At 39.4% G+C, this 23,147-nt stretch overlaps 1 protein-coding gene across 5 annotated transcripts in view; it reads left to right on the top strand.

Moving 5' to 3' along the window:
• hycc1 (hyccin PI4KA lipid kinase complex subunit 1) overlaps window positions 1–22,860 on the top strand; it is a 42,916-nt gene extending 20,056 nt beyond the window's left edge. For 3 of the 5 annotated variants that reach the window (XM_053492046.1, XM_053492045.1, XM_053492048.1), the window contains 10 exons: window positions 3,701–3,782; window positions 4,994–5,095; window positions 6,925–7,104; window positions 11,620–11,700; window positions 11,794–11,909; window positions 13,092–13,187; window positions 15,236–15,352; window positions 16,410–16,497; window positions 17,006–17,165; window positions 21,304–22,860. In XM_053492046.1, the coding sequence (XP_053348021.1) occupies window positions 3,732–3,782; window positions 4,994–5,095; window positions 6,925–7,104; window positions 11,620–11,700; window positions 11,794–11,909; window positions 13,092–13,187; window positions 15,236–15,352; window positions 16,410–16,497; window positions 17,006–17,165; window positions 21,304–21,839 (1,527 nt within the window). In that variant the 5' untranslated portion in view covers window positions 3,701–3,731 and the 3' untranslated portion in view covers window positions 21,840–22,860. Of the gene's footprint in view, window positions 1–1,160; window positions 1,403–3,700; window positions 3,783–4,993; window positions 5,096–6,924; window positions 7,105–11,619; window positions 11,701–11,793; window positions 11,910–13,091; window positions 13,188–15,235; window positions 15,353–16,409; window positions 16,498–17,005; window positions 17,166–18,588; window positions 18,904–21,303 lie in introns of those variants that run through there. The other 2 variants (XR_008357776.1, XM_053492049.1) reach the window with 2 other exon arrangements.
• The last annotated feature ends 287 nt before the right edge of the window (window positions 22,861–23,147 follow it).

Raw genomic sequence — 23,147 nt, forward strand, 5'->3', positions numbered from 1 at the left:
AGACTAGCTGTCAGTGTGGTTTGTGTAAAGGCATGGGCGTGTACGGTTTGAGCGATCCCATGCAAAAAAGGATTTTACCAATTTAAAATTGTGTTTAACAGAATGGGGGGGGGGATGTTTATGGTAGTCCCTCGCTCCCATTTCTACTCAACAAATGACTTCATTTCTTACATGCATTAACTTCACCACATCGTTTCCTGTTTCCGCTAATAGCTGGAACTCACCAGCGCTCATTAAAAATGGAAGAAAGTGTGAATGATGTTTTGTTTTGTGTGTTAGCGTGTGTTAACCAGCACACACTACTGTTAGCTCCACCCACTAGTTAGTGCTTATTTTTTGTTTTTGTTTTTAAAATCGACCTTTAACACGTACCAAAACCATACGACTGGAACCTTTGCTATCGATGGCTGTGGGGACAAATGCAAAAAATGTTCAGTTCACTTTAACCCAGTACTTAATGTACTAATCCCAGAAGAGCTGTAGGATAAAATCAATAACCCTCCCTCCCTTTTTTTTTCAGTCTCTGCCTGCATCTCTCTTTTCTCTCTTTTTTTTCCTGCCTAAACATCTCTTTCTGTATCTCTCTCTCTCTCTCTCTGCCTGCCTGCATCTCATTTTTGTCCTGTCTTTTTTTTAAGCCCCTCTGTCTGTGTGTCTCTGTCTGTATGTGTGTTTCTCTCTCCATTTATTTCTGTCTTTGCCTACATCTCTCTATTTCTGTGTTGTTTCTCTCATTCTCTTTCTTGCTCTCCATTTCTCTTTGCCATTTTGACATTTTCTCTTTCTGTGTTTTTCTTGTTTTTGTCTACATATTTTTGTTTCTCTCTGTCTGACTCTTTCTGTTCATCCTTTTTGAGCTCTGTTTCGGTCTGTTCAGTCTCCATTTTATCATATTTCTTGCCTTCTGCAATTCTCCACGTCCGTTTTCCCAACTGTCCATTTTTAGGCTTTTCTTTCCCTTCCTCCTCGCTCTCCTTCTTTTTTTCCCTCTATCTGTGATTACACTACCGTGTAGTTATATACACTCTTATGTAACGCCAGTGACCCAGGGGAAGCGCTGCTGTGAGACTTCTCTGTCCACCCCCTGTTCTCTCTCTCTCATTCTCTCCCTCTCTCTCTTGTCATGGTAAGAGGGAAAGAAGGTAAGAGCAGGGTCTGAGAGAGATATGAGTTAAAATACATAAGGATTATGTTCAGTTAGAGGGAGTACATCTGCCTGTCCTGCTGTGAGAGTAACGGACTAAGAGGACACAGATGTATGTGACATCGGCGTCTCGTTCTTTAGTGTTCAGCTGCGAGTCTCTGTATGTCTTCGCTTGACTCCTCATGACTGTGTCACATCTCTGCCATCAGCACGCGCTTCTACAGCTTGTCCATCTCTCTCGACATCGTCCTTTCACGGGTACGTGATAATTTGTTGAACGGTGTGCATGTATGCGCGCGCGTGTGTGTGTGTGTGTGTGTGTGTGTGTGTGTGTGTGTGTGTGTGTGTGTGTGAGAGAGAGAGAGAGAGGATCGTGTGCTGGCTGAGTGATGCTCTGATGCTGCAGGTAAACTACTCTCATTATAGCTCCATTTCATTTCACTGCTCCCTGGAGAGGAAGTCTTTGTGTGTGTGTGTGAGTGTGTGTGTGAGTGTGTGAGTGAGTGTGTGAGTGAGTGTGTGAGTGAGTGTGTGAGTGAGTGAGTGTGTGAGTGAGTGTGTGAGTGAGTGAGTGTGTGAGTGAGTGTGTGAGTGAGTGAGTGTGTGAGTGAGTGAGTGTGTGAGTGAGTGTGTGAGTGAGTGTGTGAGTGAGTGTGTGAGTGAGTGTGTGAGTGAGTGTGTGAGTGAGTGTGTGAGTGAGTGTGTGAGTGAGTGAGTGTGAGTGAGTGAGTGTGAGTGAGTGAGTGAGTGTGAGTGAGTGAGTGAGTGAGTGAGTGAGTGAGTGTGAGTGAGTGAGTGTGTGTGAGTGAGTGTGTGTGAGTGAGTGAGTGTGTGTGAGTGAGTGAGTGAGTGTGAGTGAGTGAGTGAGTGTGAGTGAGTGAGTGAGTGAGTGAGTGTGTGAGTGTGTGAGTGTGTAAGCAGCGAGCACCTCTAATGCTGTTAGTCTAGATCTGATTTTTGACTTTACCTACTGTGTGAGTGAAAAATGGACTCGAAACATTAATGCGGTGCAGAAATGTTCCTGGTCATATCTTTTTCTGTTTCTTGGAGAAAACATTTGTGCTTCTGAGGAAACTAATATCTTTCTTATGATGAGGCTAATTTTATTAATTCATTAGATGCCCATTTGTTGACATTCTGTATAGTTATATACAGAACTATAGGGATGTCGGTGGTTAACAGGTTTATTGCAGATTTTTATTTGGAATTAAATCAATAAAAAAAAATTACGAAACATTAAGGTTTGTTTTACATATAATTGTGTGCGCACATGAGCTCAGCTATCCTTTCTAGCCAGGTTACATGCTTACTAATAACTTCTTTGAAGAGTTTCGTCTCTGCGATTCCTTCTGTTGGACATTGTATTGAGTCGACCTGCTTACTATCCACTTCCCAACCCGCCATCTTTAAACTGATCGCTGCAGGTCTGAGGCACTTTGACTTTGACTAATCGTTCAGTGACCACGAGAGCGCTTTACGTTCACGCATGCACTGAGAGGCGGAGCTATTCACAGATGTGTCTGTGTGAGTGAATCAATGCTCCGCGGTGTTGACTTGAACGCAAGTGGCGTTCAAGTCAAACTGGGACCTTCTATGAGGTTTCTTATGACTCTGTGAGCATGTTTCTCATAATGAGACTCCTTGCTGGGGAGCGTTACGTGCTGGGAAGGGAGGCACTCTACCTTTTACATCGATCATGGCGATCATTCAAGCCAATCACGGGCGTCTTTGAGCTCGGATAAGATTGACCTCTGAGTGTGTTATGGTGCTCACAATGGTGCGTGGCTGTGGCTTTGGTTGGCATGTGCAATGCCCCGATCCTTGAAAATTGACAAATAATTTTTTGCCACCATGTAAAGAGTGAACTCTGCACACAATCATTCACCAATACCACTTACACATTACAGGAACTCAGCTGGGAGTTACTGCCACATCCCTCGTATAGTCCTGACCGTGCTCCAAGACATTAGAGGAGTTCCTGGGAAGCGTTTCAGACATGAAGCAGGCTCCGACATACTAAGAGAACATTCTACCTAGATGGTATCAGAGCACAGGTCAAACTCTGATTATGAATTATATAGAGAAATAAAGGCAGGTTTTACTTATTTGGCATCAAAAGTCTCAGTTTCACTTGAATGCCTGTTGTACAAATGATTTTTTTAAAGCATTTCTTATGTCACTAATTATCTATTGGACCTCCTCACTTGTACCTTTTTTATATGTTGATGTCGATGTGTTTATTGAGAACACTAGAGATTCCCGACATGTATTCTGTTCATGTTTGATAACTGGCTAATAAAATGCTATGTAATCTAATGTGTGTTTTGGGTCATATATATACTGTATGTGTGTGTGTGTGTATATATATATATATATATATATATATATATATATATATATACACACTGTATATATTTATATTCGGGTTGTCTGAGAAGCACTCATGGATTTAAAAGATTAAGCATTTATCATTCATGGCCTAAGATCAGTTTATGTATCTTGGAGGTCCTTGTGTGTGTGTAGTGTTGTAATGTGTATGTGAACGTTGATTTGCAGACTGAAGTTTCTTTATACCAGATGAGGAACAATGCTGGCGATGGACCAAGGTTTGGTGGAGGAATGGCTGTCTGAGTTCAAGGTGAGTACTTAAAGTCTGTTGTCGTCCCTTCGTCCAGGTTGTGTTGGTGTACAGAAGGCTAGATGCCTGGAGCATACCCGTCACTTTGGGGCGTACCTGTCAGTCTCCTCTCATAGCAGCAGTGACTATTAAACATGAACTCTCTTTTGCTTTTGCTTTTTTGCCTCCTGGTCATTTCCTTCCTTCCTTTTCCTCATCTCTATTAAACTCTATAATTCTCTCTCTCTCTCACTCTCTCTCACACACACACACACACACACACACACACACACACACGCACTTACACCCCCTCAAGTGCTGATCCCTCTAAAGTGTTCAGCAGAAGGATCCTCTCTGTAGGCATGGAGGCGGAGCGGGAGCTTGGCTTCATAGCAGGCATGTTTCTGATAAAGAAAAGAGAGGGAGGATGGGAGAACAGAGTGGCATATTGAAATGAGATCCTTTGGAAATCCCCTGAACCCCCACAGCTGCCCTGTCCATCAGGCCTGTCTCTACACGTCTGCCTCAAAGCCTGAGCTGTTGGGATCCGCCTGGGCAGACTTATGTAGGCTTAAACTGTGTGTGTGTGTGTGTGTGTGTGTGTGTGTATATATATATATATATATATATATATATATACTGTATGGGCGAGAATGAGGGAGTGGGGACATGGGCAGGTATAAGTAAGCAGGTGGGAACATGTACTTGAGTGAATGGACATAAATGATGAAGTAGGTGGGGACATGGACAGGTGTAAATTTGTATGTGGAAACATGGACTTGAGTCAGTTAATAGGCAGAAATGAGAAAGTGGGTGGAGTCATGGGCAGACATGATTGACTGGGTGGAAACATGGGCAGGAATTAGCAAGTGGGGCAGAATGAGGAAGTGGCTGAGAGTGTGTGAGATCGGGTGGGGACATGGGCAGGAATGAGGCATGCCTCGACGCACAAAAATTAATATCACCCACCTAACTGTTAAAAATCTTAATTGTGAAAAGGAAAATACAATTTTATGTAATGCCTCTTAAACCCCTAACTGCCCCCTGACTGTGATCATGAGCTTCATTATGTCTTATTTTGTAGGCTGCCTTTAATGAAAAATTACCAAATAAACCAAATAAAAGTGCAAACCAATGAAGCACTTAAACCCTTGCCCTGTTAACAAAGTTATTTTTCTCCTGATTGAGTAAATGTTGTACTCTCTGTGACCTTGTGTGTGTGTGTTTTTTAGACGCTTCCTGAGACGGCCATCTCCAGCTACGCTGCGTCTCTGAAGGAAAAGTCCTCTCTGGTCCCTGCTCTCTATAAAGTTATCCGAGAGAACTACAGCGATGTAAGACTCCAGCTTTTTTGTGTTTGTCTCCTGTGTTAGTCTTCTGTTTGTGTTTTATGTAAGAAATCAAAAGGGAGGGCGGGGTGGATCTTTAAAATGTGCCTTGGGTTTGTGTGTGGGCTTTAGTTCTCTATTTCCAGACTGGTACCAGCTGCAACTCTTCGGGGCAAAAGTTTCCAATTTAGTCCACAGTCTAGTTCAGTGAAAGAGCCATAGTCATGATGTTACCATCTGCATTGTCACGCACGCACGCACAAAGCCAATTTGATCAAACTGTTACAGAGGCAAGCATGTCTCAAGCATTAGAGGATTTATTTTTAACAGTAAAAGTAAAAATGTTACACTGCTGGGTTTTATATGAATTGGTCCCCTTTTTTTATTGAAAGAATAATTTATAGATGTTGTATCTCCATAGAATTTGAAATCTGAGTGTTGAGCAAGTGCGGTGAGATCAGCTGATGCATTTGTCTGCCTGGGAAAACCCATCTCATGGTGAAATTTTGCACTACAGATACTTTTGAAAGCCACAGGTTTCCTTGAGTTGCACGAATCTCAACCACAAGTTCTAGTAGTTTACAACCTGATTATACATTGAGGTGAAACAAGAGCAAATACTATTTAAAGATTCCTGTCACACTGTGATGCAGGAGCATTGCACACGTTTCTTTGACTGCCGGTGTCTGATTTTAAACTTCAGTTGAACCGATTATCAGTGTATCACTGTTACTGCAGCACATAGGCTCGATCATAGTGCGACGTTGCCATTGTGAAGTAATTAAACTTAGCTTAGTTAACTTGCGCGTTGTGGGAAGACTAATAATGAGTTATAATAAGTATAAGTAATAATGTTTTCGTGTCATTTAGGTGAAACATGGCGAATATAAGGTGTTAAAGTATGTCAAATGAAGAACAACACAATGATTTGTCCTTTGTTATTTTTTATTTTGGCTTAATCTGTAATAAGGTGTCCTGTTCTTATGTAATCAGTAGGTATGGGAATCGACAAGGACCAACCGATATAATGTTATCGTGACACCTCGGTGCCGATTCTGTTTGTATTTCAATACCAGACAACCAGATATCAAAAGAATCGTGATAAGTAACAATACAACTGAATAGTTTTTTTTACATTAGCTTATGTATCGTCAACATGTTTGTATTACTCGGCAGTAGCAGCAGTAAAAATATTTCCAGTGTCGTGCAAAATAAACTGCAACATTAACAGGATTCAAGACTAATGTGGAACAAGCTGTGAATGATGTGAAATGGAAAATGAGGACTCACTCTCTCACTCTCTCTCTCTCTCTCTCTCTCTCTCTCTCTCTCTCTCTCTCTCTCTCTCTCTCTCTCTAAGCAAGACTGACCTTGCTTAGAGAAGCTAAACTGTGAACATGCATCTCATTGCTAATAACTGTCGGTGCTAATGAGGCCCTAATTGGGTTCTAATATTAAACCTAGCATGCTGTAAGCTGTGTAACACTGAGATGCTTTTGGGGAATTGCAGAGCGGTGTAATGATGTGACTTTAGTGTGGGCTGCCAGTCATTTAAATGGGGAATCAGGTTAGGCTTCCAGTCTCATCGTTGTGTGTGAAAAATTACTGATATTCACAGCCTCTTGTGAGTGCATGGACTTGCAAATCCATATCATGCCCACTTTATATCATGAGATTGTATTCTCTCAGAGTTGATGTTATTCTCTCATCAAATTGCATTTGTATTGGTTTATTTTAAATACAGAGAGTGAAGCAACACTATGTTGGGATTGGTAATTTTTTTGTTCTTGTTGATGTGAGTTAAACAGGTAAATCCCTATCGTTCTAACACACAGCTCTTGGAGTCAGTATGCCACCAGCTGTTTGAGTTCTACCGAAGTGGAGTGGCTGGTCTTCAGCGCTTCACCATGCAGTTCCTGCCTGAGCTGGCGTGGAGTTACTTGTCAGTGAGCGCCGGACGGAACCCTCACCACAGCGGCTGCATCGAGGCTCTTCTGCTCGGCATCTACAACCTGGTCAGTAGAGATGGGGGAACACAAGGGTTAAAAGAGCTTAACTTATTAATTAGTTTGATTCAGTCTGATTTACATGGTTAGGAATAATGTTTCTACTTTATTTATAAAATCCTTTTTTTTAATTAATTAAAGTTAAGCCAGCTAGTTAACCAATAAACATCTGTTCTTTTATATTCCGTTATTTATCAAAAGGTCAGTTAATACAGGTACACTTATGGTATAATGAATTAGCTGAAGAAACGCCTATCAGCTGTGGTTACAGCTTGCTTAAAAGGGCACCTGGTTTGCAAAATTCACTTTTTAAAATAATTTTTAAACATTCAGGTGGGTCTCAAGTGTGTTTACAAAAAAAGAAAAAGGCGAGAAGAAAACATTCACTGTTTTATGATGTTTTCCAATTTGTTTTGGTTGGGACTTAATCAAGTCAATTTGATTTTTGTGGTAATGAATTCCCTGCGCTGCCAGTGCTGACAGAGGGGGGGAATGTTGCATGAATTCTGATCTAGTTCCGTTCTTATTCAGGTCGCATAAGTGTGTATCAGGTATGTATTCGATCTAGGACTATATAGCGAAGTGGCTCAGAGCCGATCTGAGAAATATCAGAATTGTGCGTTCAGACATCCCTAAAAATCAGGTCTGTGTTATTTCGGGAACAAAAATTTAAATCAAGTCCCTTGAGGCTGGTGATGTGAATGTAGCCATAATGTCCCAAATATAGCTCAATGCCTTAGATGAGTAATGAGTTTCCAATTAAGCTACTAAACATTATACGCTTAATAAATAAATATTAAATTTTGGTCATCAACGAAGAAAACTGATGATAATCATACTTGTCTGAGACGCATCTTTGTTTTCTTCCATTTTATTTTATGTATGCATAAAGCCTCTAGTGCTTAAATCCAAACTAAATATGGATTTGCACATCTAATGTATTGAATCCTTACTACAAGCATGTAATTCAACTCTGTATATGCCTTAATTTAATTATTGTTTCATTTAGCTCGCTTCGGTCTGAGCCAAACAAGCATTAAAGCAAGACTAAAGCATAGCTGATTAGATCTAGTTTTTTTTTAATAGACCAGTCTGCATTAGTTGGGAAGGGAACCCCAGGAGGAGGATCTCCATGTCTGTCTGGATCCTTTTATACTCGCTCCCCTGCCTTTTTCTCTCCACGGCACTCTGAATAACAGAGTAGGTCAACTGCCAATCACTCGGCGTCCACAGTGTCAGGAGGCGTTTAATCATCCTGACATTATTGACTTCAGAGTCACCCCTGTGCCCTAAAGTAACCTGGAGTTTTATCAAATAAAGCTTTAAGAGGGATTTGTTATAGTGTGGGAATGCCACTTTATTCAGCCATTCTCCCAGAGAGAGAGAGAGAGAGAGAGTGCTCTCATCTGCTTGTTGAAAGCTAAAGATACTATCTCTTAAACACACACAGACAGATGAACGATGTTATTTTCTGTCTGTGGAAATGTTCGCCTTTGGACTTTTATGCTGCCTTGGCCATGAAGGCTCACTCTGTCCCCGAGGGGAACATTTCCTCCATTAGATTCTGCTCATTCACACACAAAGATGCATTGTTTAAGGATTGTAAAACATTAGCGATTTCATCAGCGCTCTTGAATGCCTCAGTGAAGCTGGTACCTCATTGAGAACAAAATGGAATCAAACTAGGATTAGTTTTCTGATATTTATACTGTGTTTTTGAGATAACTGGCAGCTAAATTTCAGTGAATAAGAAAACATCATAGCCAGTTTAAATTATGTTGACAAACATGCCTGGCAAAAAACAAAGCTGCTAGGGTTAAATTATTGAGCAGCATCAAGCAAAGAAAACAACTAGGGAGATTTGTTGTTACTGAAACTGGGTGACTTCATTACATTATCAAAACCTGGAAGGATGGTCCTGATCCATCAAATTTGTGTAAGGAATGCGGTTAGCATGAATGGAGATCACTTTAACACTTGTGAAGTTGCAATAGAAAAACAGTAGAAATCAGAGCTATGTTCAGTATTGACAGTAAGGGCATTTACATTTTTCATATTAGGATTAGACTTTGGATACTTAGAAAAGGTCATGTGGCCTGGTGAGTCCAGATTGAGCCTACTCCAGAGTGATGTACAGGGTAAGAAGGGAAGCGCATGAAGCGAAGCATAGCGTCCACTGTACGAGTTTGTAACAATCAAATTAAGCTTGATTTAAACTTGAGTTACACTTATATAGAGTTCTTTACCTTAAGTGCCAGTGGTGCTCTAAAACCAGAGAAGAAGAAAGACAACACTACAACCATTAAACCAAACCAAAAGTGTATTATACAAAAAACTAAACCAAAATGTGCACCAAAACAAAGAAACAATATTTATAAAATATATAAAAATTAAATAAGTGTGTGAGTATGGGTAAAATTTCCAAAATCCAGGTTATTTCAGCTGTGTGTGTGTGTAATGGGAGAGATGAATCGGTCTCACCGGAAATAATGACAGAAAAATACCGGGAGGCCGATCTTGGACCAAGAGTGCTCTTCCAAAGCTGTCCAGTCGGTGATGATCCAAATTCACGCTCCAGTGCGAGAGCTCAATCCCGGCACCAATACACAAAGCATACACAGGCAATTTAAACCCCCACATACCGCAACTTTTTTTTTTTTTAATCATTATGCTTGCATACCTTAGCCTATATAAAAGTGCCCTTTATGTGGCTGCGCTACATGCTGATGTCCTGAATGTACTAAATAAACAGGTTATGACATCAATAAGGTTTTTCATTTCCTGATAGAACTGGCATATTCCAGGATTTAAACTGTTCAAAAAGTTGTTCTGGCAGCGAGGAATAATTTTTGCACATGAACTGACCACCACAGTGTTCTTTAAGGTGACTCGATGAAATCTTAGACCTTTTTTTTTTTTTTTTTTGGGCCAGAAAGTAAATAGTAACGCACTTGTTTTAACTCGTCATCATTTCCATAGTAACCGCTTCCACAGGGACGTTGTGCATGAACACATTCCAAACCATATGCAGTCATTCATTTGTTAAAGATTTCTTTGAGGACCTTGAAGTCGTCCTCAGGGTCAGATCTTTTGTTACCATCAGACGTGAAGCTGGTCTTTTACATTTTCCCCTTGAAAAGCTTTTGGGGACAAGTTACTAGACATCCTTTTTTTTCCCCTCTTCCCTTTTTTTCTATTTTCTTGACAAAAAAGAGAAGTGAAAGGGGAAAGATTTTTATGGCTGATGCAATACAAATCCTAAAAAAAACTTTTTTTTTTTTTTTTAACAAAATGAAATGTAATAAATGTATAAAAGCTTTTTATAGTTTTTAATAGATAAATGTTAAAATTGTACAGTGGCTGTATAAGAAAACAAAATAACAACACACAACAAAATAACACAGAAAACACAACAACATATCCAGATACAAAATACGAATTAAGAAAACAAAAGGAAAAATCACTCCGGAAAAAGGTAGGTATAGTTTGCGAATGAAATTCTTATTGCTGATTGGATGAGACATCTGTCACTGAAGACATACAAGCAGTACTATGAAGTGAAGTCAGAATACTTTTTAAAGCACATTTAACACAACTTAGTTGACCAAAGTAATATATAATACTGAAATGAATCCTTAAATGAAAATGCATCTAAATGTCCGTGTGGCTGCAGTACTTCCTGTTTATTTTGAGTGATGGATGTCTTGTCCAATCAGCGATGAGAATCACATGCTTATGTGTGGTTTGCAAGTGAAATTCTTATTGCTGATCTTTAGTGGCAGATGTCTCATCCAATCTGCGGTAAGAAGATCTGCTGATTGGACAAGACATCTGTCACTCAAAATATAGTCTGTATATATGAAGTGCTGCAGCCACACAGACATTTAGATGTATTTTCATTTAAGGATTCAATTCAGTATTTTAGGATTATATATTACTATGGTCAACTAAATTATGTTAAATGTGCTTTAAAAATTATTCTGACTTCATTTGATAGTACTACTTGTATGTCTTGAGTAACAGATGTCTCATCCAATTAGCGATAAGAATTTCATTCGCAAACTATACCTACCTGAAGGTCATTTGTTCTGGAACAGTTCTTACAAGAAATGTGTTGTCAAGTGCATTTGCAAAACCCATCAAGCACCGTGATGAAACTGGCTCTCATGAAGACCTTTCCAGGAAACCAAGACTAAAACTTCTCTGCTGCAGAGAAGTTCATTTAGAATTACCAGCCTCAAAGATCACCAATTAACAGTACCTCAGGTTAGAGAACTTTTAAGGCTGTATAGAGCAGGAGTAGCAGATACAACTCAATATCAACTGTTCAAAAGAGATTATTGCATATTTCGGGTGCCTTCAAGCATTGTTTTACAGTGTAGATCGAAATAAAAATCAGCAAAGACCATGGAATTAAAAGGTGTGTTCAGATTTCTGAAGGGTCATGTGGTATTAGTAAGATCATTTGTTTACTTTGCATTTTTATGTGTTGTGATTTAATTTTTGTGGTTTCTTGCCCTTTAGGAAATAGTTAATAAAGATGGTCAAAGCAAAGTGTTATCCTTCACTGTCCCCTCCTTATCCAAACCATCAGTCTACCATGAGGTATGTTCAAAGAGGTATACTTTATCTCCATCTTGCAAACCTCTTTTAACTGATTCTCGTCATTGTGTGTGTGTTTTATTCCATCTCTCGTAGCCTTCTGCCATCGGCTCCATGGCCCTAACCGAAGGAGCTCTAGCCAATCACGCGCTCAGTCGAGTTGTTTACAGTGGACCGCACCTCCAGAGAGAGACGTTCACAGCGCAGAACAGGTGGAGCTGCTCATCAAACATTCAAGTGCATTCATTTGCTCCATCTATTATTTAGACCTCATTGAGAGTGGTTAATGCAGCCTTCAGACTGTGTGTGTTTGGGTGCATTCATGAATTTCATTGTTTTAACACCGTTTCAGTTTTGACGCAAAACATTTTTTACAATGTACATCCATCAAAATGTGGGAAACTTCCAAAAGCAAAGTTTAAATAATGGAGATATAATTTTTTTCAAAAAAGGAAAATAATAATAATAATATTTATAATAAATAATTTTTATAATAAAAAAAGTGTGCGCCCTAACAGTGATAACATGCAAGCCTCACATATTTAATAAAGAAAGAAAGAAAGAAATACAATTTTATTGTGCACTATGTCACTTCTATATTGTCAGTGTTTGTTATGGCTTAGATGAAAAAAAACATTCACTGTGCATACAGATTAAATAATATATAAGAAATATTAATTTTAATCTGCTGATGATAAATAAATCTGAAATATAACAATTACACAGTGGCTGGAAGTTTAAAACTCACCTGTGTGTATGCATGGAGTGTGCACATTCTCCTTATCCTCGATGGGTTTCCTTCAGGCAGTACAGTTGGGTGGGTGTTTCTGGACCCTTTGGGTTGGCACTACTAGGGTCTACCCTGCTTTTTTCCCCAAGGTCTCTGGTAAAGATTTCAAGCCCCACTTCATTTCCATGTCTGTCTGATGTTAAATGTAAAATGTGTTGAGCAGCAGTGACCTTTTTAAATTCATTGTATTGTTATAGTGGAGATAAATATTTAATCCTGCTGAAATAAATTATGTAGACAGGGCTATACATTTACTACTAGCTTGGCTAAATATCAAATGGTATGAGCTGAATGCAGGGCACCACATAGAGCAAAAGTGCAGGACAGGTGGTCCTCCAGGAGCGGAGTTGAGAAACACTGACAGTAGGGAAAATCATTGTAAATGGAAAGTTTCTGGGCATTTTTAAATAATGTATTGTTGATGTTGAGCTTTTGAGTTTTTCATTTAGGATGTTGCATCTAAATGACCCCTTACCATAGGACATTGCATAATTTAGTGAACTGTTTGTAATTAATTACGTGGCTTGGGATGGGAAAGAGAAATATATATATATATATATATATATATAGTTTGAACATTTCTGAATGATGTTTCCTGTCATAGGTTTGAAGTGCTGACGTTCCTGCTGCTTTGCTACAACGAGGCTCTGAGCTACATGAACAGTTCTTCCCTCAAGTCTCTGTGTCAGCTCAGCTCCAGGTCACACGCATGCTCACAAAATTTGTACTCTTTTTTTTTTAAGTTTTATTTTTTGTCTGTGTAACATATTGTTTTGAAAGAATTGGGATAATTAATGTCTGAATAAAAAATCCACACTATACAGAAGGTGTAATTTCTCACAAAAGACAATTTTTAAAATCTGTTTAATCTTCCAGATTTCTAAAAAGCACTTGTGCCGTGTCCAACACCTGAAACACTCAGAAGTGCCACCACAGATAAATCCTCTCTATCCGCTTTCTCCTGATCCTCTTACACACTTAAAGCTGGGAATGCCTCCAAGCTCCCTGCGTGGTCCTGTGAGACAGTCCTAGGCCTGCCGATAGTCTTTTCCACCATCACACATGCTTAATTAGCATCGCACCGCAGAGTACACCAAGTCCTGAGCGTTCTACAAGCTTGTGCTGTGAGAACAGGAAACACCTCACACTCCTCCGCTCAGGAGCAGCGCGCAGCCAGACAAAGGTCTCGCTAAATGACCGGACACGTGACTTGACATGACACGTTCTGCAGGTTCTTTTGAAAGATGCCATGAGAGACAAATAGGAACGGGTTACAAATCTGAAAACATCTGTAACCATCTGTTAATGGAGCTGTTGATAATTTGTATTTTACTAATTACAGTGGTTTTCCTGATTTGTGTGATCAGACTGGGTGAAAAGCAGTGATGGAGTAAGGTTGAGTGCCAATTTATCGCAGGGCACACAAACACACACACACTCATTCACACACTATGGGCAATTTGGTAATACCAATTAGCCTAATCTGCATGTCTTTGGCCTGTGGGAGGAAACCGGAGTACCCGGAGGAAACCCACCAAGCACGGGGAGAACATGCAAACTCCATGCACACAGAGACAGGCCTGGGAATCGAACCCAGCCCCTGGAGATGCAAGGTGACAGTGCTAACCACTACACCACAGTGCCCCCCAACAATCTATTGTTATTCAAAATTTTTATTATAAAATTTCAATTCAGTTTTGTCTGTCAGAAGTCACTGCTTTCTTTAGATCAGATCTGGATTTTAAGTGACTTGTCCTAAAACATTTCAAATCTTAGAGTTTTTTTTTTTGTGAAGTATAAATTATGGTTATGTGGTGAAATAACAAGTGTCAGTGTAAACTTTTGCACCAACATGTATATTGCTGGGTTGTGGGAAACTATAAATTAGAATAGCAATAGCAGCAATAAACACGTTATAACTTATCCCAAACATCAGAGTTGTTTCAGTCAAGCTGTGACTTAATTTTTTTTTGTGAAAGTGTAACACTGACATTTACAGAAGACTTCGAGCACAGTACAGAGGCGAGACTTTTACCCTCTTACCTGCAGTAAAACATTCAACAAGGTAACGCCTGGTCCTTAAGAATCAACGGATAACTTGTCAGCAACATGCGGAAGAGAAATGTACACACAATCCTTTATCACTGCTTGCTCATTACAGGAACTTAGCTGGGAGTTATTGCCACATCCCCCGTACAGTCCTGACCTTGCAGCAAACCATTTCTACATGTTTAGGCCATTGAGAAGTTCCTGGGAGGCCAGAGTTTTAGACTTGAATTAGGCAGTGAGATCATGGCCCCGGCGTATTAAGACAACTTTCTACCTTGATGGTATCTAAGCACTCTGGGATTATTTAGAGAAATAAAGGGAGTTTTTACTCTCATAACTGTGTTCTGTTATCCCGCACAATCAAGTCCTGGTTTGATTTGAAAACCTTGTACAAAAGTTGTTTTTATTGTAAACCTGTTTTTTCCAGCATAAAATCTTAAGCTTTCATTTATTCAGTTTAACTTCCGTATGAACTTTTTGTTAATGTGGGTAAGAGAGAGCAACTGAAGTTAAGCAGACAAAATCTGCTTCACTGAGCCGATGTGAAAAAACGTTATTACTGCTTACGTCATAATCATATAGCAGACATTCAAGCAATAACTGAAAATTCACACCTATTTGTTTAGTATTCCCTCTGGACGTTACCGCAGTATTAGAATCGTACTCTGTGTAATCACACATGTCTCATTGTCTCTGCAGAGTGTGTATCTGTGGCTATCCTCGGCAGCAGGTTCGGAGGTATAAAGGCATCAACAGCAGGATGATCGTGACCTCAGAGTTCCTGGTCCAGTTGATCACTGGCATTCACTTTGCTCTGTGAGTGACACTTCTCTCCCCCCCCTTTTTTTAACTGTAGCAGACACCCTATCTGAATCCAGAGTATGCCTTAGTGTGTGTCGGTTCAGGCTGGTCAAAGTTACAAATCTGTATATTACATATGTTTGTTACACATATTTCTAGGTCTGAAACTATAAATCAGCTCACAATAATCCTTACATAGTTAAAGGTGGCTTATTGCTTTAAAATCATAAATGAAACACAAGGGAGTGTGCTGTTACAGGAACATAATCAACTCTAACTATAGGGTGTGATGTGGCCTGACACAAATAAAAGCTACAGTAACTGTTGCTTCATTTCTATAACAGCCTGTTTCCATGTTTTATTCCTCTTATACCATAGCAGTAGTTTATAAAAAAAATGTTTTTAATATAAATGAAAAAAGATATGATGTTTTTAAATAAACATTTGATTGCAATTGTTTTGGATTATCCCCAAAGCAATTTAGTTACTATTATTACTTAAGGTGTAAGGATAGATTGTAAGTCATTTCTTTAACTTCTTTTTTCCTTTGACTTTGAGAAGTAATTTAACAAAAATGTAATAATAGAAATGTAAACTTTAAAAAAATATATATTGTTGAATAAGTTTACTTTTACAGCAACTTTACTGCAGATTCCTCGTGTAAATGTTAAATAGACGTATCCTTACAGAAAACTTTACTGTTTCGATGATTATACATTTTAGACTCACATTGTGTGCGACGTCTCAAATGTAAATCACTGTAAAGGTGGTTACTATAGAAACAGTAACGTATTAGAACAAATGCATTAACATAAACCTGTTATTTACCTTACAGCTGGTAAATAATATAAAGAAATAATAATCATATACTGAAAATTATCTTTAAAAAATCCCCAGTGGATCCCCAGTCTGTTTCGTCCTTTCATGTTTGTTTTTTTTAAAGCACAGAATTTAGGAACAAAGGCTTTATGTGGTTTCAGCACAGGAGATAATATCTTTTAACATCCAAGCTCATATTTAGTTATATAACGATTTTATTGAATATTTTTTTCTCTCCTCCTTGTCACTCTAGGTATAACGGAGAGCCTGATTTGGGCTCCAAAGCTTTGGATGACGTTCTGTATCGAGCTCAGTTGGAGCTTTACCCAGAAGTCTTGCTGGTGGGTTTATTTTGTGTCTTTTATGACACGATTATAGAGATCTACACCAATGCCTCCTAATTACTTATCTTTTTGAATGCATTTATATATTTTTAAACAAAATTGTATTTTTCAAAACTATGTATAATCAAGAGCACAGTACATATAGTGAAGGGTTTTGTGCAGGCGGGGACGAATCATACAGATATTAGATATCACCTGAGCGATATTACCAGCACTCGAGAGCAAAGGGCTATCTGCCCCTTCGCCTTGTATAAGTTCACAGATGCCTATGATTGGCTAGTGTTTTTATGATCAGTTTCAGAGTCTGGGCACATCACTGCTTGAGAGTGTGCACCCAGTCCTCCCTCCAGGCAGGAAAAGGCTCTTTTTTTTTTTTTTTCACTGTCCTTAGACTGATAAACGTACATGTCCAGCAGATAACTACGGACAAAATAATTGATATCTTGTCACATGAGATTTCTTTTAATTGATATTTTTATTTTTATGTATTATTTGCTTTTAAAAGGTGGGAAACGCCATCAAGTCGTCACTCAGTGGTGCTGCTCTGAAATCCAATAAGGAAGGTACTCGGTCCATCCAGGTAGAGATCACCCCTACTTACTCACGAATCTCCAGAAACGCTGTCACCAGTCTGTCTATCCGCGGCCACCGCTGGAAACGGCACGGTGAGGACCAGGAGCCGCTCATGTACCCTACAGCGTAACCAGTCGTTGTGCTACCCTAATAATTTACACACACACACAGGGAGAAAAATCCAGCCATATCCCATCCCTCATCTCAGCACAGATATCTCACTGATGGTCTCATGTCTCATCTTTATCTCCTGCCGTCATTATCCGCTTCCATGACGAGTTAGGCAGGCTTTCTGGCTGTAAGCTGTCTGCAGCTGGGCTGTATAGAGATGAGATCTGGTTCTGGCAGCTGCTGAGTGCTATTGGAGTCTGTCCTCCAAATGTCTCCTGCAACAAAGCACTGAAGTAATTACAGCCTTGTTTCTGTAAGCCATCTTAGCAGCCCGTGCCACAGAAAGCTCCAATTAAGCATTGCATCGCATGCAGCACTTTCTTTTTTTTAGTTCAAGTTTTATCTTAAATTTAAAGGCTTGAACGCAAGATGTTTGTGTGTGTGCGCACGTTAAAAAATAAAAATAAAAAAAAAGACAAAAATGCTTAAATATTTAATATCCGATTGTATTTGGATGATAGTGAGTAAACAGTAACAGGAGTGTTACATACTGAAGCAAGCCGAAGTAAATTATAAAGAGGAAGATTTATTTAAATTTTCCTAGCCACCAATATATTTTTTATTCTGGACTCTTTATTTATTTATTTATTTAGTCACCGTATATACTCTCTGCATAGGATAGAACAGACTAGTATTGTATTCCCCAGTGTTTTATTCCCACTCACGCTTGCGATAGGTGCAGAATGCACTGCAATCTGGAACGAACCGGCTTCTGAAGATGAACAAGTCGAGGAACTAGAAATTTGATCTGTTGAAACGTGATTAAAACAAAAAATCTTTAACTGCCTAAAATAAGTGCGCTTGGAAATACGTTGTAAGCACTTAGTGTTTCTTAATACAAACTTTTTTTTTTTTTATGACTTTATTATTGAGTCGTTACAAAAACATTTCTGATTTTAAAACATCCGTATGTCGCCACAAAATGAAAAGTTACAAAAAGATTTTTTGAAATAGGCCAGAAATAGAAGAACCATAACATGTATAAGAAGCAGGAGAAGTGTGGGTGGTTCTGCAGGATGTTTAGTAAAACTTAGTAGCTAATTTCCTCATAGACATGCACAAATTGTACCTGAAACCCTGAGGGTCCTCAAAGTGTTCTCACGCCAAATAGTTTTTTTCATTCATTTCATTTTTAAATTTTCATTAATTACTATTTACTGGGTTTTATAGTTTTGTTTTCTTTTTTTTTTTCCTTTTTTAACACTCAAGTATCATTTCTTTGCCATTTTCACATTTTTTCTTATGATTTTAAGTGAATAAGTTGTTTTTAGTGTTCATTTCAGCCATCATATGTCCACATGTGTCTATATCTGTGTTTGTGTGTGTCACTGTCATCCCATTCAGAGTCTCAAGAGAACAGTATAGACTCTCCAGACTCAACTCCACTCGGGCCCATCCCCACCATTAGTGTTACAGGGGTGAGCGGCGAGCGGGTGGCTAACGGCGAAGCATTACGTGGCAGGACTGAAGTTGAGACGCTTGGTGGCGCCAATGAGCTGGGGCTGGACCCTAGAGGTCAAGAGGTCAGGCGACAGAAGTCTCTGCGGAGGCACGTGGAGGACGGAACGCCCTCCACAGGGAGGCTCCAGTTCTAGAGCCCCTCGGCCCTCCACACACACTATGACCTGATATCCCTTTCCTCTCCCTTTAGGCCCAGAGGTACTGTGTGGGCGGAGCTGTGTTTTAAGTTGGCATGGTGTAAACTTGTCCCACTTTACCTTGGCCTGGAGATGCCACAAGGAAATAAAGTCTTGTTTATAAAAAGCACCTAGTCAAATTGTACAGCTTTTAAGCAGCAGATTGTCATTTCTAAAGCCCTCTGCTGCCTGTGAGGTAAAAAAAAAAAAAAAAACTTTTACCTCACCTTTATGGTAAACCAATTTCTAGAGGCAAAAGTGAGCAGTTCTGCCAGAGCTTATTTCTGGTTTCGAAAAATTAAATAAAAGCTACAAATGTAGAAACAAATCAGACTGAGTTTATGGAAATTATTAGAATACTCAAGATTATTGATATCAATAAATATTAAATTTTTTAAAGTTAAGATTTGGTTTAGAGATCCAGTTAAATTTTACAAAATCCACCTTTAATTAAATTTACCTATTTGCATAATTACATTGTTGGTGCTTTATAAATATCATAGTGATTTCCTTGTGTGGTTCAGGGCAAGCTTATCTGCCTTAGGATTTTGACTAAAACTTTTTCTAACACTTTCAAAGTATCCTGCATCCGTGATCCGCTTTACCATTTCCCATCTTTCACCTCCATCGCCGGTCCTCTGCATTCTCTCTCCATCACATCTCACACTGGCCGCCAGTTCCCTGAGCCGACTAACAACTTCACAAGTTAGAAAATTACACCTCAATCCTTTCAGCCAGTTAAAAAAAAAGCCCTGTGAAAAGTAATTTAGCTGCAAAGCTTGACTGCAGGGTTGCTATGGGAAACAGTTGCTGTGTAGATCGACTGCAATAACCGGGGCAGCTCTAAATAAGCCTGCAGTCTCTTTAAAGCAAAAACTTGGGTTGGGTGTGCAGAAGCCTTCTTCAGATTTCATAACGTGTCTAACGCGCCTAATCCTCCTGTCTGCAATTATCTATCTGATGGGTTGTGTTTTTTCTTTCCTGTCCCGCACTATCCTATGTCTGGTCCTGTCCTATTCTTTTGGATTTCTCCTCCACTTTTCAGTCTTTTCCTGTCTTGTCCCACTCCGAACTGACCCAGCCCCTTTTCATTCTTGTCCTATCTTACAAGTATGTCCTGTCCTGTCCAAAATTTCTTATCCTAACTTGTCCTGTCTAATACTATCCTTATTTTTATATCTATTCTCTCTCTCTTCTAACCTTTGCTTTACTTCCCTTGTGACTTGCAATTACATGACCATGAATGAATAAATTTGTGATGTTTAATGATTTACCAAAGGAAACTAATCACCTAAAACTGTTGTCTTTAAAGTACCACTGAACTTACAAGCAAGCAAATGAGCAAATAAATGGGGGGATTTCTCTTGAGTGACTAGTTCTGTCTATAAATAAATGTTATCATATTTAATAAACTACTAAATTTACTTTGGGCATGTAAACTGAGACATTTTTTCAGTATAAAATAAACACGAGGTATTTCAGAAAACCCTGTGTACGAGGTATGTCTGGAAAGTATGCAACCATGTAATAACTGAGTTGTGTAATAAACCTTAAATTACCCTTTTAGTTCTTAAGCTGGCAGTCGGTTGCAGCCCATTCTTAGATGTTTTGCTTGTTGCAGACCTTGTGGATCACTTTTCAACAGATTCTCGACCATCTTTTGTAGTGTTTTGTGTCAGCCTTTTATTTGTGCTGCACCCGTTGCATCGTCCCTGAAAGCCTTCTGAATCCAAATAGTTTTTACAGAGGAATGTTCTGCTTAACACAAAATTTCATTTAGATAGGTTGCTCTACTCACTCAGTCATTTTGAATGCAACGACCTCACTGTACACATGCTCACTCAACTGCATCTAATGCTCCAATGACTAGTACGGTGATGTCATTGTTCACACCGTTTCAGTCCATTTCCCTTGATGTCATGCACACCTTCGTCATGATATTAATAATTGATGGACTTTTTCCAGACAGACCTTGTGTGTACTGTGCTATATACGGGTAAATTCAAATCTTTCTCCCTGTTTCCGAAGAGGCTCATTTGGACTTTAACTTTTAAGATAAAAAAACGTACTGCAAACTATTCGGAGTAAACTGTGAGCATTTCCGGGGCTTTTTACTTTTCTCCAAATAAACTGATTGCACCAATGCTGCCTAATGCTGGTTTAATGGTTTTGAAGGGACATGTTCTGTGGTACTTTGAGATACCAGGTGATTATCGTTTCTGTTTTATAGTTATTCACGGGGGAATACGGTGTAGTACTGTAGAGTTGGTATGTAATCATTATCCTAAAGATGAATGGCAAGTTCAATCCTGTACAAGACTATTCGACTTGACCCAATGCTACAGTAATGTCGTACTGAATTGAAAAATTCTAAACATAAAGCTGAGGTGTACAAGTCTCTCTTCTCTTCCTCCTTGTACAGACGCAGTGGACCTGGGTTCCCCGGAAGAGCTGATGGAGATCTCCGAGGTGGACGAGGGCATCTGCACACAAGCTGCCATGAAGGATGGCAGCCCCCCGATCATCGTAGTGAGCAGCACCAACGTCACGCCGAACATCGGAAAAACAGCCGGCAAGGGCCTGCGGCGCCTAACGGGCAGCAAATCCAGCAAAGACAAGGAGAGAGAGAAAGAGGGGGAGGTCTCAAACAAGCAGTCGTGCGGCCGGGCCATGAGCGAGAACTTGGAGCTGCTCTCGCTCAAGCGCCTGACGCTCACCTCCAGCCAATCAGTGCCTAAAGGAGGTGCGCTAAGCCTCTCGCGTACAGCCAGCGCCGCCTTCTCTCGCTCCTTCGAGCAGGTCAGCAATGCCTTGGGCGTGACCAACCGAGCGTCAAGCCCCGCCTCAAATCACAGCCCCAAGGAGAACAGGCACTCGGCATGCAGCCTGCAAGAGGAAACCTACGTAGAGCACCTGAGCCCGGCAAACATCAGCCTGCAGCTCGGCCCCAACGCGTGACCATGGTGATGACCCGCTCTCAGACCTGCCGAATTTTGAGCCATACTTTCCACTGGTGTCCTAAAAGTACTCGCTGGTTCTTTCTTTGAGGACTCAAGAGACCACTCCTGCCCTCTGGTGGCAAAGTAAAACTGTTGCACCTTAAAGAAACTTTTTTTTTTTTTTTTCGATTTTGTGGCATGTCTTCATTGAAGCTGTGTTTGAAAGTGTGTGTTTAAAATAAATCCACTTTTCCCCATTTGTACATTAAACTTGATACTGTGGATCATATGTAAAAGTCTGAGATATTTTTGATGCTGTAGTGTTTTGTCTTTGGGGAGTGTTTATGAACAAGTAGCTTTTCATCCAAACAAGGTATTGAATATGTATGCAAAGGATCATTCCTTTGCTTTTAAAGTGTGTGCGTGTGTGTGTGGCTGGTAGGTCTTAAAGTAAATTTGGGGTACATTTTCACTGCCTTCCCTTATGTACTGGGCTTTAAAGAAAGCCAGCAGTATTAAACGTACACTCCTGACACTGGCAATATGTTTTTTTTTTGTTTTTTTTTTCTTTTCCCCCAAAAAAAGAGAGAATTTAAGACAAAATGTAGTATTTGTTTACATGTTACAACTTCTTCATGTTGTATTTCTGAAGCAATAGCATTATTTGGCAACAGAACCTGCCCTTTTTTATTGACATTGATATTTTTTGTACATATTTTAAGCAGTGCTATTGCACCGAAGCAGAATTCAGTATTAAAAAGACTTGAAGATTGAAGAGTTTATGGGACAGCCAAACCTTTTTCTTTTTTTTTTTTTAAATCCTTTTCTCATCCTGTTCAAGTGTGGTCTTTTCTCCTTTGGGTGAGTTTTGTCATTATTGAAAACGAGCTGTCGGAATGTTTTTAACAAACAACTCTGGCACAACACTGTGGTATTGTAATTAATTTGTCTGTCTATTTTTGGAAAAATAAAAGCCATGATTTGTTTTTTCTTTTCAGTTTTGAAAAGGTTTTACAATAAATATCTGTTCTGAAACATTATTTTAGTTTGTTTCATTTTTAAATTAATAAATTATAATGGTTAAACAGTTATGGGAGCTCTGCATTTTTATGCATGTATTAACCGTTCTAAACTTCTTAATACTTCGTGTCAAAAACATGACTATTTAAATTACTATCACTCAAATTTGGGATCACTTGCAAATATCTTTTTGTTTAATGATTTATGTTCTACATTCTACAACAATACTTTTGAAACTATGGAATAACATGCGTGATTAGGTAATTATGTAGCGACAACAGTCGGTTGTTATTTTAAGACACGGCGG

Source organism: Clarias gariepinus, chromosome 3 (assembly GCF_024256425.1).
Source record: "Clarias gariepinus isolate MV-2021 ecotype Netherlands chromosome 3, CGAR_prim_01v2, whole genome shotgun sequence".
Lineage (NCBI taxonomy): Eukaryota > Metazoa > Chordata > Actinopteri > Siluriformes > Clariidae > Clarias > Clarias gariepinus.